We start from the raw sequence: 17827 nt of genomic DNA on the forward strand, positions 1-17827 counted from the left end.
GAGAGCAGACTGACCAATGAACTACATAAGGAGACCAAAGGCATTTCACACTGAGAACACAGGAAAGTTATAGTGGGGGAAAAAAAAGAAGAAACAGTCCCAACGTCATCTAAAAATTGCTGCAATGTTTTTGATTATATTGAAACATTTGATTTATTTTTGCTACAAAAGAAAAAAGGCCGTCTTGCCTTTTACAGAAATATTTCCTTTCAAATCCCTCTAAAATTTTTATTTTGAATTGCTATCTTTTGGAAATATCAACGGGAGAAAAAGGGCAGAAAAAAGTGCGGCTAGCCAAATGGCTTAAAAAAAAAAAAAAGTAGGAGTGACTGAAAGGGGATGTGTGTGTATGTACACACATTCACACACACACGGCAAAACCAGGGCAATAAATCTATGAATTTCACTCTATTTTAAATAATGCTATAGCATCACAGGAGACTGTTAAAATTAAAAGAAATAATTAAAAGAAAGTTTGGCCTAATTGAAGAAAGGAAGTCATGGCCAAGCAGGAAGGATAAATTTTAAATTTAAAATATCTATTGATTAAGAGTCAATATTAGACAGCATAAGGTAAATACATTTGTAATACATAATCTTCTCTGTTAATTAGTTTGGAGTGTCACAGAAACTGCAGAAGCATCAAATATTGGAGAAAATATGTAGTCTAGGCTTTCATAACCTAATATAAAGCAATTCCTGGTGATTACATTACTTTATGCTTTTTCCCATTATACTACCCTCCAATTCTTATCCTTAATAACATCACTAAAAAATGTTTCTTGGGCATTTAATGTGAAACATATGCTTATAAAACAAATAAAAAACATATAGGAAAAAAATTCTTAAAGACATATATAATAGTTAGTAAATTATATGTGAGCTTGCATTGAATCATGCAGCAGGAGACTAATTTGAAGAAACATACTTGAGAGTCCTTCTCTGTATAGCTATCTATAGGAACTACACATGGACTACTGCTTCCAGCTTAACTAAAATCAGAAAGGCACTGGCAAACTGAAGGGAACGGAAAGAAAAGCAACAAAAAATTTCGGATGTGTTTAGTGATGGACAAAAACACTGAAAGAAAGGGACAGAGTTAGTTCTTTGCACCCTTTTTCACTGAGTGGAAAGGAAAATAATTATCTAGGTAGTATAAAAGTGTCTTTAAGAGTATTATTTTACAAAAGAATTGATTAAGAGCGTGAAAAATACCATTCGAAAGCAGAAACACTTCCAGCTGATAAGATCTAATGCTGTGCAGAAGTTTCTCAGGGAAAGCAGTTTAAGTGCTTGAAATGCTGGGATATCTCCAAGTACAGAAAATACACAAAACAGTGATTACCAACTACAGCCATCAGTTTATGTGTAGCTGCCATAAGAAAATGTATTTTCAGCTCCTTAGTTCAATGCCTTACAAGACCTAAGCCTGCTTAAAAGCTGTAATCCTTCCTTCTCTTCATAGAGCATCAACTGCACGACAATATGAGAGTCACGTTTTTTTACACAGTGTCTTTTACACTAACATCCTGAAGGACTGAACCAAGCCAAGAGCTAAGAAAGCAGACAAAGAAAGTTATCACTGTTTTGATCTCATCAGGTCCTCCTGAATAAACAGGATCCAAACATATGAATACCCAAGGGTGAAAAAAGAACCACAGCCCCATAAGTCAAATTAAGTTTGCCACCGCTATTTACGAGACTGGAATTTTCTTTAAGTAATTAGGCGATTACCAAAGGACACAAGAAAGGGAAGTGTTATCAAAAGCCTATTACCCTCCAAAGGCACTACTGCCTATTTGAATGCCTCTTTCATTCCAGTTCACTACAGTTTCTAGCAACACATGAAGAACACTCCTAGTGGTGCTGAATGCTGGTAGACACCAGCTGCTTTCTAGACCATTGCAGGGGCTGAAGTCACATCATATGTTCTTTGCTTCTTTAAGAGAGACTGTTTTCTTAATTGTGCATTACCTTAATGGTAGAAGGTGCTCCACTTGTCTGTGTTTTGGAGGGCTGCCTGGCACTAGCACTTGCTGATATCTTCTGCAGAATAAAAGAAACACAGAACAAATGTCAGAAATGTTTATGAAGAAAAAGAAAAGTCATGTAAAATTCCGTATTAAAAAAATAATTCTTTTAATAGTCCATTAGAACATGTTATGGAAGATCGAGTAATCCAAAAATAAATTCTCCTATATAACTTTAATTCACACATACATATTTCAGATAGCTTTGCCAAGGCCAGAATGGGCTGAATTCTTTTGTACTCTTTGAAGGAGTATATAAAAATCTATGCTATTTCATGTAGCAGACACACTCATTTTAATTAACAGTTAAACCAACAATAATCACATACAAGTACTGACAGGAGTCAGAATTTAATAAAAAGTATCAATGAAAATATGATGGGTAAGCTATTGCTGCACAGAAATAACTTAAATGATAATGCAGAAGGCAACATTACAGATCAGGCAGAGAAGTAAATATACAAAACTCAGGCCAAAATGATGGCTTTGCTCGTTTAATAAATACACTTGTAGCTGAAACAAAAACATTACATTTCCTTTGAACCTCCAGTTCTGTACCAATGCAATTCCATTAGTAGCAAGTATCACTAAGTATCACTGGAACAACTCAGTGACTGTTGAAATCAGATCTAACGAAGACTACAAAAATCAGCTATTAGTAATAAACAGAGCAAAAAGCATCAGATTTTGGAGGCAGCACATGGATGAGACCTATTCATTTTCTCTGGTAAGTGGAAGATTACGAATGAACACTTCCATGGTTCTCTGCAAGCAGGGAAGGAAGTCTGCAGAACGGTAATTCAGAGACCCAATAAGCAAACTAGTATTCAGACTCAGAAGCACCAATTTTCAAGCAAGAAGAGACTGCAGAAGACCTGCAGTCTCAGGGCTGTCTTTCATTAAGGTAATTGCCACCTCATGTTCTCCTTCTGATGTAGCTTTAAAAACAGGAGGGAATCTCTCTTACATAAAGCAAGCTGCACATTCAAGATTAAAGCAGAACTCCTCTGCACAGTCAGACTCTGGTCAGAGCCTGGCGCAGGGCACCATATTCTGTTCCCATGTACATAACATTAACATCACAGAAACGTGACCCAGCATCACAGATTCTGACACATCAAGTATGACATTTACCTCAAAGATTTCACACTTAAGTTTGATCACACTGAGAACAGTGACATCCAAATAAGACACTGTATAATACTGCAAAGCCTAAGTGCAATGGTGGTTTCCCTCTTCCCCACTATAATTCACCTCTTCCATTCCCTTAAGAAACAGTGGTCTTCCAGCCCTGTGAGACAGTGTTCCTCCAGGCAGGAGAAGGAAGCATAATGTATTACAGCTTTGAAGAGACAGCACTGAGATGCTGAGCATCTTGGATTTTATCTCTGATTATTACCAAGTATTATCCACAAACCCTCCCATTCAACTTTTAAATAAGCTATTAAGTTGTTGGAAGAACACAAGATTTAAGTGCTGTTTATTTATAAGCCTTTCCATTCCCAAAAGAAAAAATCCTCAAAAAGAACAGCTGTCTTGAGAACAACCAATATTGTGAGTATGACTTCAGTATATTACCACTACGGCTCTCCATGTCTGTCCCGCAGCCAGCTGAAATGACAACCTTTGGTTTACAAGCTAAGTTTACAAACAGACTCCATTTCTTCCTGTGTCATGAAGAGTCTTACATCGTAACAACTCACAACGAATACTAAAAATTCACCAAAGTAATGTTATTTTTTAACTATTTACTGCACACTGGCCAAAGAAAAATCAAAACGGAAGAGGAAAACAGACAAAGAAGCACTTTACTCATTAAAAACACTTCACTCTTCTGTTTGCAGATCTATCTCGCAATACCTTATTTCCCTCTGGCCACTAGATGTCCCCCGGGCTTCAGCAGCAGACAGCTCACCACCTCCCTCGACACGCAGGGCTCCACCTCACCTCGTTTCAGCAAACTAGGTGGACATCTAGGTTTCCTCTACACTGCACACGGTAGGCCAAAGCACCCTGCAGAGAGGTCTTTCTCTCTCATGAACTGTTCAAGGAATATAGAGATCTTATCTACAGTGTGACTTTTTTGATTAAATGAAAAATATGAATACATCTGTAACTGTGCATAAATAGAACATTTTTACGGACATATTGATGTTTTTCATTTACTGACTTCTTTTAAAAGAGGGGAGAATTAAATTCTGAACTTCTAGAATGATACCCGTAATATTGCAGCATCCTATTAACAGCCTGTGTTTCTCCCACTACTTAACCCAAAATTACTTTCAGTAGATTAGTATACTGCTCAAGCAAAGCTGCACCCTGAAACCTGGAAAGCACTGTATTTGGGGTTGTAAGAAGAACTAAAAACCAAAAAAGCAGCAATGCAGTTTAAAATAAAGAATTTGTCACCAAATAATAAACAGGAAAAAAACTCACAAATGCTGTAATCAAACAGTTACTGAAGAATCTCCTTAATTGGAGCCAAGAACAGGCATCCTAACAAATTTTTACCAGCCATACTGTCTTTACTCAGCAGTGTTTTCGTGGACTCCAAGTAAACCTAATGTTTGTTTAGGATAGGGAATCCTGAACTACAGCTGTCAGGATTAAAAAAAAAAAATCACAGAAATCTAGAAGTTAACTGTTAGAGCAAAGAATCAATTCTAAACATTTCAATGCCAATTATCCCTATCACCCTTCCAAAAGAAAGAATGTATTTCCTGCTATAAAGAATAATAAGCTAAACAAGCAGCACACATTTCAGTTTCACTGCTTGAGAGCATGACTGTAAATGGCAGGGTTTGATGGGGATGGCCTTGTTTCATATCATATGTGGTCCCATTCTAAGCCAGGGCTTCAAATTCCTAGGATATATGACCTTGTTTTTCTCTTAGTACAGCATTTTTACATTAAGACATTCTGCTGTTGCACAGACTACATTTTTAGACTGATGCATAAGCTCTGCTTGACAGTTCACTATGCTAATAAAAAGAAAATAGAGCTTTCAAAATTATGTGCAGTTAATAACGAAAGCAGGCTTAAATCCAATCATCTGAGTCAATTCAAAACGTAGTAGGGGCATCTCAGAGCTATCTATATGCATATGTTAACCATACAGTCACGTCCAATGGAAGTGTTTGGTTTGCATCAAAACTATGATTTATACATGTATTGTGTAGTAAAGTACACTTCAACCTGCAATGGACAATGTCACATCTATGTATTTTTAAGTACACTGGAACTTTGTATTTCTGTAAGTAACTAATCTGAATAACAGCCAGCTGAATTCTACCCTATCACCTCTGTTTCTCCTACAAGTGTTATGGTTAATGCACACACTTCAAAGTTATCATGTCTTATTCCAAAATATTATTAAAATGAAAGCTCAAGACTGTATCTAAAAACCAAAATATCCTTACTCTGAAATCCACAAAGTTAATCACGACCACCTAGCACTTCAGTATGCTTCATGGAAGATTAGGGCAGGATTAGGACTTGTACTTTAATCAGTTGAGCCCAGACTCCCATAAGAAAGAGTTCCTCTTTTTTTGCCACCCTTTCTCCCCCAAAAGCAGCCCTCTCAAGGGGCAATACTGACCACAGCATTCAACAACAGAACAGCGGGACCACGTGTTACCCTCCACTCCTGCAACACTGCTCGACTTCCATAGACAAGTGGAAGGCTTCACGTGGGACCTGTCTGGCCCCTCCCACTTGGATGCCACCAGAGCCCCATACCCTGCCACCCTCTGCCAACAGCCAGGGCAAGTTCAAGAGGGCGAGGGCACCACGAAGAAGCCTGGCGGATGCCAGTAGACCGATGAATTTAACGGGGCGAGGCAGAGGGAGCGCCTGGCTCACCGCACCACCAGCAGTCCAAACACGAAACTCTTCAGGAAGCTCCCACTTATTATTTATGTGCAAAGTGGCAAATGGTAACAGGCAGCAAGCTGCAACTTTGTATTATCACACAAGAAATGCCTTACTGGGTCAGGCCAAAGGTTTACCTGTCCTGTTTCCTTGTCTCAACAGTAGCCAACAGTGGATATAAAAAATTAAAAAAGATGATGTAAAAATGGGATAGGTATGTGGTGATACACCTCCCAGATAATCTCACAGATTCAAACAGTTTGCAGCCCAGCGACTTCTTAATTTCAGAGTATTGTATAAACTGCTCTGAGCTTCTCTTCAGTGAATTTGCCCCATGTCCCCTTGAATTTGATCTTTTAGCTTCCAAAGACTTCTAAAATGCTAGTACCTTGGTGGAATATGAAGCTTAGAGTGAGCTGAAACTGGTGGAAAGGCACATGAAAGCTGAAGATGATGTCGAGATGAGGGGTAAAGAACACCAGTGGTCTCTCAAGAGCTAACACTTCACATGCAAAATTGTCAAAACCTTGGAATATTGGGAAGGAAAGAAAGGAAATTTGCAATTTCTTATGTGCACCCGCTTTGCAATGGCACGCTGCAAGCATGTTGACTCAGGACCATAATGTCAAAACACAGTAAGCAAAGAGAAGGATGGATATGGGAAAACTGCAGCACAGTATGCATTTATACTGGGTTCCAGGTGCACACCAGCTGTAAACACATGCAACAGCTTGAAGTGCATGAGCAACCACCAATTTGAACAAGAATCATTTCTTTTCTGTTAACATCCACCACATGCACACAAGCAATAAAAACATTTAATTAAAGTAGATTTAGAGTCTCAAGAAGGGTCCAATGAGTATAACGGATTTCAAGTTCTGAAAATCAAGACACAAAGAGTTAAGGTATACACCCTTGTGACTTGAATCTTTGTCCCTGGGCAGTGCATGATATGCCCATAACACACACACTTCCTCTTCGAACTGTGCCAATAAACAGCCTACATCTCCCTTAAAATCACATGTTCTAACATGCTTAAGTTGTATTTTGCTTTAACAAATCTTTTGCGTATTTGTACAATACTACATGACACATGTCAAGACACAGCTGTACATTCAGTTGCTCCTCATTACACTCACAGATTACGTATCTCTCAACCTAAAGCTGACCTGTCCCTGTGGCAACTAGATCCCTCAACCTGTCTACATTTGAAGCTTAAGTAGCATAGCTGGAATGAGGCAAACTCGATTTAAGCACAAAGGTGTCCCTTTCCTTTGATAACATGTATAGAGTAATCAAGCAGAGGGGATCAGTCTTTCCAAGGGAAGCATGACCCTGTAAAGCCGGATACCAGAGTCGTATTTGTTCTGAGCAAATTGCTCCGATACCCCTCTAGTGTGCTAGACATAGCGGTACTGCGTATCAGTGTGACTGAAGTGCTCCCAGGTAACTGCCTTTGGCTGCTACAAAGGAGCAGAGTTACAGTAAAATGGGAATGCTGTCTTAGGGCCACATCTTAGTTTTTGTTTTAGGAAACAAACACTAAATTTAGCATTTCAGAAGGAAGAGAGGGCTGAGCTAGAATCTTTAATACTGCGGTAAACTTTTTTTTTATGCTTTTGGCTACTGAGTAAGAAAAGTAAGTGCGGACCCTTGGGAAGAGAAGAAGGAAGGAAGGATTGTGTGCATCTACTTCCCAGGCAGGACAGCCATCAAGCAGAACGGGGGTTACTGGATACTACTGCTTAACTCACCTACTTGCTGTCTCTTCCAGTCAGCCACTCAGTATGCTTTAGCTGTGCTATTTCAGCCACGTCAATGTAGTAAAGTAAAATGGATTTTGAAAGTTCATTTTTAAGTGAGGAGTAGGCACTAGCTGCCAGCTAAACTACACATACCGTGCAGGAAGAAAGCCTTCTCCATAATTCAAATGGGAACACTCCCTGACTTCAGGGAGTTCAGGATCTCTCCTCTAAGCTTTGAGGAAGCTATGCATCACATTGCTGTTTACACCAGCCTGTACTTGGCAACCTGGTTTCTTTTCTCTCCCACTAAATTGTTGGATGACCTTAAGTAAGCCAATTCCAGCCCTGTGCTTCAGCTCCTCCTCTCCAGATTTTATCTATGTCATTCAAATAACATTGCTCACCTCCTTTACACAATGTTTTAAGAGTACAACATGTGAGAGAAACACTGGAAAGTTAAAAAGTAAAATTACTCCCTGTAGAAAAGGTCTTATAAACCTGTAGAAAAGGTATGTAGTCATAGATAAAGAATGCATGCACCTTGCAAAGATTATACATGATTCCAAAACTACAGTGTTATTATAAGATTATCTTCAAGCTGATAACTCCTAACTCTTTTAATGCATGATTTTATTGTACTATGATGCTAGGAACGGAAAAGTATTACTGAGTCATTTAATCGCCCTGCACCTCTATGCAAAACAATGTCTTACCAAAGTAGGATTTCTATTTACAGTAAATCTGCTGTGCTTTTTCCTAATCTAGCTGCAAGTCTCCAAGAAGAAAAGGCTTCCGCAAGCTTCTTCAGAGGCCTATTCCACAACTCAACAGCATGCATTTTGAACTCTCCTTGATGTTCTGGCTAATAACTGTCTCCTACTCATATTTGTGTCAGCCTAATCAGTTCCTACCTTTACTCATCTGAGCTTTACGCCTTTCTCTCACTCCTTGAGGATTTATATATCCTAAAGATCTGAAAGACAGGCTCATTTATAGTTCTTTTTAGCTAAACTATGAACATACACAGGCTTTTAAAAGTTTCCCTTCAATATGAATATAAGCTCTTCAAATTCCTGATCATTACCAAATCCTTTCTGGTAGTGACATGTGTGCCCAAAACAAAATATTCTGGGCATGGTTGTCTGCAGTTCTCTATAGAAATACTATAAAACTCTACTTCAAAAATTGGAGACTACAGGAATAACACACAAATGATCTCAGACTTGTAAACTAAAAGATAACATTAGTGACTCTTGGAAAAACAGTGCAAAGATCCTAAATTGCTACTTCAATTACTTAAGAAATTGGAGAGTTCTGGAGGTAGTAGTCAATAGTGGTAGAGCTGGTGCCATTTCACCAGCCTAAGGAAAAGTATTTTGATCTACTTTTGCTTTTAAACACTGTCAAGCCAATTACAAGCCAGAAAACTGAAAAGTCAAATATACCAAGAACATTAAGAAAAAAACTAAACCATCTAGAGAAGAAAGAAGAACCAAATTTCCAGGCTAGACAAGCCTTTCTTGATATTGGGCCAGGAAAGAAAGGTAATTGCTTTAATCACCTACCTCAGAGGACTGTAATGTAAGTGTTCACTGGCCTCAAATTGCACAGGAGTTAAGTATACTATAGCTTTGGAGCTAAATATACAGCTTAGACAAAGTTATTTTCCAAATAATAGCTTGCGATATGAGCAAAGTATCAGGTGTACCTATTTCTGGTTTCCAATGTCTCAATAATTGACATTTAAAGCCAACAAGTAGACAGTTAGTACTAGACGTGTCTATGAATTACTCTGTTTCTGAATCTCCTCTCTACCTTCCATGGGGAAGTACTGTTCCTACTTGCAGTTGCAGAGGCTGTTGGGGAGCGCATGATCAGCACTGGTGCTCACCCACAGTACTTGCCTCCTGGCCTGGATGGCACTGTCTCTGCACCACGAGCCTGACTCCCAGTAGCACACAAGGACGTGCCTGGTGGCTAATGAATGGAGGCCCAGGGCTTGCGGCTGCTGGGAGAGAGGTGACCCTTCACAGTACTGTTCCTGACACTGCCTGTCCACAATCCCTACAGCTTTCGATTGGTAACAACAGCCATTACAATCAGGCTACAAAACTGCGTGTCATAAACGCAAAGATAGAGTCCAGCAAGGACTCTTGAACTATAAATACCAATTCCTGATGAAGAAGAACACTTCATAGATAAGTATGTTTCTAAAATACTACATCAACCACACATTTGCAAGTGTGTCAGGAGATGGCCCAGATGTGCACTATCCACGTAGGAATCTTCCCTTTGGAAGAAAAGCCAGGATGCAGACAAGGTGGGAAGAACCACAGCGCACTCCACTTCATCCTTGCTTCTGGACAACCAAAAAACCAGTACCATAAGATGCATAACAAAGTGCACTTGCACAGCAAAACACACCCATCCACTGAGATCCTGAATTTCCATTGATACTGACAGGAAACATTTAGTGAAAGGAGGAGCAGATAAAAAAATGTTTCCATTAGGCTGCTAAATGGTACAAGAAAGAACTATGCATTTCTGGAATGAACTGTATGTGACTACAGTCATCAGTCAATTATCTGAAAACCACCACTTTGTCATCAGAAGAAAAAAAAATCTGTATATGAGGGAATTCATTACCAACTTTTCTTCTTAATATGATGAAACACCTGAATTTACCTGTGCTGCTTCTGCTTTTTTCTCTCCTGATCCTGAAGAAGCTCCACTTGTCTTCTCACCGCGCTGTAAGTATAGAAAATAAATGCATAGTTATTAAGATCATAAATTACACCTTGTATGTAGAGAGATTTCCAAATATCTTAGTGTATGTACGATCTGTTTTGCCTGCCGTAGTATGAGAGAATGGAACATTATAAGCTTTCTCACTAACCGATTACAGAACTTCAAGTAATCTGTCAGATCATCTGGAAGTGAAATCACGCTTGAAAAGTAATGTCTTTCAGGGCAATATAGTTAACACTGTTGTGTGTGTGTGAAGAGTTCTGAAAGATACCTAAACTTAGCACTCATTATTCATCTGCACAGCGCTCTCTAATGGATACCTGCTTCAGTAACGCTGTCAGTCCCACAGATTTCAGTAGAAATCCAACAGGTCTCTCAGAGACCAACATGACTCATGCAATCATGAGCATCCGCTCCAGTATCTGAACTGTCCTCAGAAACACTCCAGTCCAGTGCCCACTATGCCCAGCCCTCCTTACCTGGAGGACAGCTGTTACTGTGATTTCTAGAATTATGTTGTTGATATGCAAAACATAATCTCTGTAACGATTCCAGCACAGAGGCACGTTAGCGAATCCAGTTCCACTAGATTCCCCAAACCTCCTCCATCTTTCATTCCATTCAAGATATTAAACTTCTTGCTTTCACCTAAGCTGAAGTGAAGCCCATTTGTCCCCAGCGCGCTGTAACACACAGGAAGACGCAGTTCATTCAGCATGCACACTGGCATTCAGATCTTGCAAGCTTCACTTTATAGAGCTCTAAAAAGTGGTGAATATGATCCCTCAAAAAAATCTTTTCCAAAAACATGCTGTTTAATCTTCATAACAAAGAAAGAGGCTCTAGATTTTATAATGACTATAAATGGCAACATAATATAGCTATTACCTAGCATCTCTGATATTGTAACTTTCCACAGCCACCCAAACATGCGAGAATGGGGATCCATCTCTGTTCTGTTTTAAGTAAAGAGAGATGATTTGGACCTATTTATTTCTCTACTGCTTTGTGGGTTCAGTAGCAGGAAGTTAGCTAACCCATTAAAGCAATGAGTTTCTACAGCATTTTTTTACATGGATATAAGGAGAAAGTAACGATCCATATATCACTGCACTATCTTCAACTAGAATGTGTTCAAGAGCATCAGACAGCTTGGGAAAACAGTACAGTTGAACGCAGTGAACTTTTAGTAAAACTAAAAGAGAAAACATTACTTGTCTCTAATTTATTTCAGTTATGGCAGTACAGGACAAACGTTTCAAACATTCCTTTTAACAAAACCCTAATAATTCAAGTTTTTAAAATGAGTTTGGGCATCAATTGGATACTTAAGTCGATAGGTTTTAGTTTTAAAAATACTATTCTCATCTTACAATTTTTCCTCTTCAGAGGCAAAACAATCCACTTAAGCTGTTTTTTCACGTAATAAGTGAACTCATTCACAGCCCCATAAAAGCACTTTTAATACAGACACAATTAAACCAGCTATCTGTGCTTTTTACCAGTATAGTAAAAGCATACCACACACATACCGGTAAAAGCAACATCAGCAAAAGTGCTTTTGCTGACAAAATATTAACTGTACTAGGGTATAGCTGTAAGTTGCAGGAAGTAGAGCTCCTACCTAATAAAACTCTAACGTAGACTAGGCTCTAGTCCTAAATCGATATTCTCAGCAACAACACTCACTCACAGCACTCTAAAAGCCAAGTGCTACCCTCATTCCAGTTACGCAGGTCTTACTGTTATCTATGTAGATAGCATCTAGCTTGTGTATAATTGTGCAAGTATACTGCACGTAATGATAGGATTTCACTGGCTCGTCTGATGGGATATTTATTTTCATGAAAGCTGGCTAACAATGCAGGCTTGCCTTTCTGTACACGATCTGTGTTTTGTTGTTTTTATTTGTTTCTTCAGTTTGGGCATAGTTATAAAAGCAGTAACACCAATTTAAGTCCAAAATGAATGTGCCTTTTTTTTTTCCTCTTCTTTTTTTAAATCAAGTCATAGTTTAAGGAGTTTTACACCCCAATTCCTCCCCAGTCTCCCTAGCTCTATCTATGGAAGGCAGGCGCCTTACCTAGTTCATACTGGGCATGCCAAATGTCTCCCTTCCTCCCCAAGTCCGTCACCTAGTTTCCATACGGAGGAAACCCAGGCCAGAGAGGAGCCACAGCATCAACAGGAGCCTCATCCCAGGACTGTGTCCCAGCGGATGGATGAAGCTCAGAGCATCCCCCTCTTGGGTGTCAAGGCATGTACATTTGGAAATTAAATGCCTGCAGACGCTGCTCCAGAAATCTAAGCCAGCATCTATAATAATGACACTTTGACTTAAAATCCAAATACTATTTAGCAGTTGGAACAAAGCACATATGTCCAGATCAAACTATTTTTTAATCCAAAGCCAGTTAGAGTCAGGCAGCTATATAATACTACACACCAGTAGTCTCTGGTCTCAGATAAGAAAGCAGCCTATGAATGTATTATCTCACTTAAAAGTTTGCCATCCTGAGGAGATAATGCACAAAAGTACAACTTTCTCGTATACTTTCTGGGTAGACCACATCGGTTCCCTGAGCATATTTAAAATAAAGAGAAGAGTTTAAAATGTTCTTTAACCACTCTTTGCTGCTCTGTATTTCCAAACTTTGAACCTTCTAGTTAAAAAGAAAAAAAAAATCAATCTGTTTAGCAAGAGAATAAGCTAACCTTTTCTGTGCCAGTATGCACATCTTGCTCCTTTACAACCCCAACTGGTTGGGAGAGGTGGCTTTTTCTTTGGCCATTCTTTCATTACAAAGCCAAATCAATGTATTCACACAGTAATAACATATCCATAACCAGGCCAACAGACAGCAGTGGCTCCAACTCGGTCACAAAACCACTCAGCATAGAGTTTGAATCATTCTTTTAAGTAACAACAGTTTCCAGCAGTTGCTGGAGAATTAAGTTGCCCCAAAATATTTTCCCACTTTATTAACCCATAACACAGTAAGCTAAACCACCTATAATCTTTATTTGGAATCAAAACATCTTCACAAAATCTATCCCAAAATAAACAAAGAAAAAGAAGTATCATAAACAAGAAAGTTTATCTTAAGATCATCATCATCACCATCTACAGTGTACAAAAACGCATGGCACTATCATTTTATAGCTATACTTGCAATTTCTGATACAAAGAACAATTATAAATCAGAAAATTCATGACCTAAGTGAAAAGGACAGAGCAAAATATTAACAACTGAACTCACAACTGCATTGTCAGTCTGCACTTGCAAAAATCAGACCCCAGCTAAAGGTCTTGCTTCAAGACAAGACCGAAAGTCTTTCCAGGCCTTCAGAGTCCCATCAGCATTAACAGGCCCTTGGTTCAGAGCCATTACATGGCATCTTGGAGGACTGCAGTGACGACATCCAGTAACTGGGTAAGAAGGGAAGTCTACTTGCCAGATTCTCAGCTAATGTCAAATAACACAGTGCCACAGATATTAATGGAGGCATATCATTTTATGCTAGATAGGAATCTGGCCCTTGTTCTCAGCTGAAAGGGCGAAAATGACCCATGAGATCTGTGATGCTTTTCTGAGAACAGCAAGATGGAGAGATGTGTCAAGGAACTTCAGTCAAGAGGCGTAAGGAATGGATAGGTGACAACTAGACTCTTCTTACAGCAATCACATTCTGCTTTAAATACACCATCCAGGAAAAACATTGGTAGAACAACTAATTCATCCTTTTTGCATGTTTCCCTTCCCTCCACCTTCTCTCTACACATTTTATGCTTTGCTTATTCCTCCTCAGATCATAATGTCTTCCAGTGAGAACTGCGTAAGACATGGCCAGCACTGGACAAAAGGGGACTCCAGCCTCACGGGAGGTTAGTGGAGGTTAGCAGGTGATATTCTGGTGCAAATGATTATAAAGACTGATTTCCAAAAGAGCATGTGGAGGAATGGCTGCCTAACCTGAAAACATCCAGTAAGGCTCAGTACCTTTTCACACCTCAGACTCGATGACTCTGGACTACAAAGCTCTTTAATATTCCTATCATCATTTAACACAGCAATTCCCAAGCTTTATTTGCAACTTTGTGCCACCTTCACCATGTTGTATAACTGATTTGACTTAACACAGTGAATGACACTGAAACACATTACTAATCACGTGTCAAAGCTACTTAGAGCAATCTACAAGTATGATTAGAAATTCAAGGGATTCATCTACCTGAATACAGACACTTGGCAAATACCTTAACACAATGTTTTCTGTGAAAGTCACCTTATATAATGCACATTTTCTCTAAAGCTTTGACGGAATGTAAACTTTTAAACTCTTCCACAAAAAGACAAACTGCTTCCTTGTGTGACTAAAGTAGAAAGAAGACATTTTAAGCAATTGCAGGTTCAGTCACAGTAATGAGCGGTAACGTAAGGTCAGCTAAACCACCACCAAAGAGCAGTGGTTTACTTCAGGAGCATCCAGCAAGCTGAAACTATTCCTGGCAATGCTGCCAACTACCTGCAGTTAAGAATATGTTTTAGAAAAGAGGCTCACTACGGATTTTTTCCAATGCAGAAGCAATCCTGCAGATTGTTTCCAGAAATAGAGATTATGCCTTATGCTGCAAATCACCCTGTTTTCACCCAATGATAAAGTCCTGACGGCCAGAAAGCCTGCACTGGCCAGAAGATGACGAAAAACAGGCAGCAGCACGAAAAAGCCCAGTTTTCGATGCTGCTTACGTTCAGCACAGGCTGAGCTCAGGGGGAATCCAGGGGAGCGCGGGCACAACGCACCGCCACCGAGCACCCGCAGCGCGCCCTCCCGCACCGACCACCCCCGCCAGCCTGCGAGCAGCCGGCCGCGGAGCCGCCCCCGCCGCCGCCCCCCCAGGGCGCCCGGTACTTACCATCGCGTACCACCACCGCGCGAACGCCATGGCCGCGATCCACCGTCCTCGCGGGCCGCCCCGCCCGCCCGGCCCGGCCCGGCCCGGGGGCGGCGCTGCGGCGGGAGCGGCCCCGCGCCCGGCCCCGCCCAGCGCCGCGCCCGCGGAGGGGCCTGCGGCGGCCCCCGCCCCCCCCGCAGGCCTTGGGCGGCGGCGCAGCGCCGGGACCCCGCGCCCCGGCCAGGCCGCCCCGCTCCGCGTCTGCCCGGCCCCAGCCGCGGGAGCGGGCCCGCCGCCGGCCCTGCGCGCCGAGCCCCCGCGCCCCCCGCCCGCCCGCCCAGCGCCAACCTACCGGCCGGGCCGCCGCGGGCGCGGCGGGGGGCGGCGGCGCCCCCCGGGCGGGCTGGGACATGGCTCCGCGGGCAGAAGCGCGGGCGCCGCGCTGCCCCGTCAAGCGGTTTTTCCGCTGCGCCCGGAGCCAGCGCGGGGCGCGGCCCGCCCCGTCCCGTCCCGTCCCGTCCCTCCTCTTCCTGCGGGCCGGGCCGCGGGGCTCGGCCTGCCTTGGGCCGGTGCCCGAGGGGCGTACAGCGGGCTCCCACCTGCCCCTCGGGTGGCTGCGGCGCTGCCCGAGGAGGCAGCCTGGCACCCACTGGGAGGGCTGCTCCTCGCCCCCAAGGATGAGACTTTCAGGCAGCAAAACGCCTCTTAACGCAGCACGTCTGGTCCAAAACTAGCTTGGCCTTCCTCCCCCGCCCCCAATGTTTGGGGAGAAATACAGACACTTTTCCTAGGTCACGTTGCAAGTGGAAGTGCTGAAGGAAAACTTCTCTCACGGAAGTCAGTCCCTCAGCCTTTCTGTTCAGTTTTGACATCCGATCCCGAAGTAATGCCTGGAGCCGCTCCCAGCTCCCCTGGGGGCATCGCTCTTGGGATGCTCATCCAAAGCGCTCTGCCTTCCCTGCGCGCGGGCCAGCAGTAGCTCCAGGCACCTTCCTGTTCCTGTAACTCAGGCTCTCTCAGCAGCCATCCCCAAACCCTAAAATTGCTTATAATGCAAGAGACTTTCCCTTCAAATTAATAGTCTCAGTTCTGAAGTCTGTCCCATATCCTGTAGTTTCAGTTGTAGCATTAAAACTCATATATTTAGCATTTACTGCAGCTCAGGTTGTTAAATCCAAAAGCCCTCAATGTCTGATTTTTTTTTTTAAGAGTAAGTTCTGAAGGTACAAATCTATGTGACTCTACACAAATGAGTTGCCCAAGATGTACAATCAGCTCTTCCAAATACAGCTGGAATAATTAATGGTCAATCAAAGCTGCTGGAAGATTAAGCCTGACTAAATGAACCAGATCAAATGCTGGAAAATTCTCCATGAATACAAACAGTATAATCCTGAGCCTGAAAGACTTGATTTGGTTTGGTCAAGTGCTGTTCCTAGGGATGTGCAGCTGAAATGGAAGATTCACCATTTAAGATTTTCCAGTGAAGACCTTCCTTCTCCAAGACCTCAGTGAAGAAACAAGCTAGGATCAATGTATAGTAAATAACCTTCAAACTTTCTGGCAAGAATGATGTAATTAATAACATGAAGTGAACCTTCAGTGAAAGGGGGTTCAAAATGCAATAATTATCTATAAACTGAATTAGACACAGATCTTGGGTGGGCCAAGGTGAGTCCCTAGAAGCCTTGGGGATGGCTGTAACCCCCGGAGAGGAAGGAAGGTTCAGACACATCATTTCCCTAAAGCCTTGCTTAACATGCCTTTTGGCTAGCTCTGTGCAGATTTTTTCACTAGCCTTTGAAGTGATTAAGCCCATGACATCTATGAATTTTGCATTGCACTCTAAGGGTCAAGTGCCTAAAATTTTAAGTACACAGCCCTTAACTAAGTTCTGTATTGCAGGCTGTGAATATGTAAAGCAGTAACAGGACTGGTCTATGAGGATGTGCATGTAGGCAAGATGCTCCAGAGGAAGTAAAGGTGAGGGACGTGTTTAATGCACGACTTTTACGCCAGTCTTTTGCATGTTATTTTATCCGGGATCGCTCAGACAGGTCTAACAGATAGGACTGCATTCCTAGGCTGCAGGCAGGGGATCCTCCCTGCTGGCACAGTGCTTCAGGAGGCACTTACTGTGCTTCACTGGTTTTATTGCTATGTGCCTGATGACAACAGCTGAAGCTGCCAGTAATTGAAATTATAAAGTTACATAGTAACAAGGCAGTAGTATATGAAACACTTGGTCATCTGGGTCTGTATCATGCAGAGTCCTGAGGGTTCGGCTCCTCCAGAAGCACACGGTCAACTTTAAGCTCTCCTGCTAACAAGTTAGGTGTATACGTGCAGCTTGGAACAGCTCTCAGAAATCCCATTCTTCTTTGCAGTTTGTCATCTAAACATGGGCCGCTTATTCCAAAAGGACTCCAACACTATATGCCTAAAATGTCACTCCTACACTGGTGTGTGTTGTTTTGTGGATGCTGTTAGGCACTTAATAGCCATAGGAAGGAGGAGCGCCTCTCAGTCACGTAACC

The 17827-nt window shown here is 41.8% G+C and overlaps 1 protein-coding gene across 6 annotated transcripts in view; it reads right to left on the minus strand.

Moving 5' to 3' along the window:
- Positions 1 to 16029, minus strand: part of LOC135325170 (calpastatin-like) — a 62079-nt gene extending 46050 nt beyond the window's left edge. For 2 of the 6 annotated variants that reach the window (XM_064502909.1, XM_064502914.1), the window contains exons 1-3: positions 15643 to 16026; positions 10331 to 10393; positions 1975 to 2046 (exon numbers count right to left, since the gene is read on the minus strand). In XM_064502909.1, the coding sequence (XP_064358979.1) occupies positions 1975 to 2046; positions 10331 to 10393; positions 15643 to 15702 (195 nt within the window). In that variant the 5' untranslated portion in view covers positions 15703 to 16026. Of the gene's footprint in view, positions 1 to 1974; positions 2047 to 10330; positions 10394 to 15311; positions 15453 to 15642 lie in introns of those variants that run through there. The other 4 variants (XM_064502910.1, XM_064502913.1, XM_064502911.1 and 1 more) reach the window with 4 other exon arrangements.
- Between the last annotated feature and the right edge of the window lie 1798 nt (positions 16030 to 17827).

Source organism: Dromaius novaehollandiae, chromosome Z (assembly GCF_036370855.1).
Source record: "Dromaius novaehollandiae isolate bDroNov1 chromosome Z, bDroNov1.hap1, whole genome shotgun sequence".
Taxonomy (NCBI): domain Eukaryota; kingdom Metazoa; phylum Chordata; class Aves; order Casuariiformes; family Dromaiidae; genus Dromaius; species Dromaius novaehollandiae.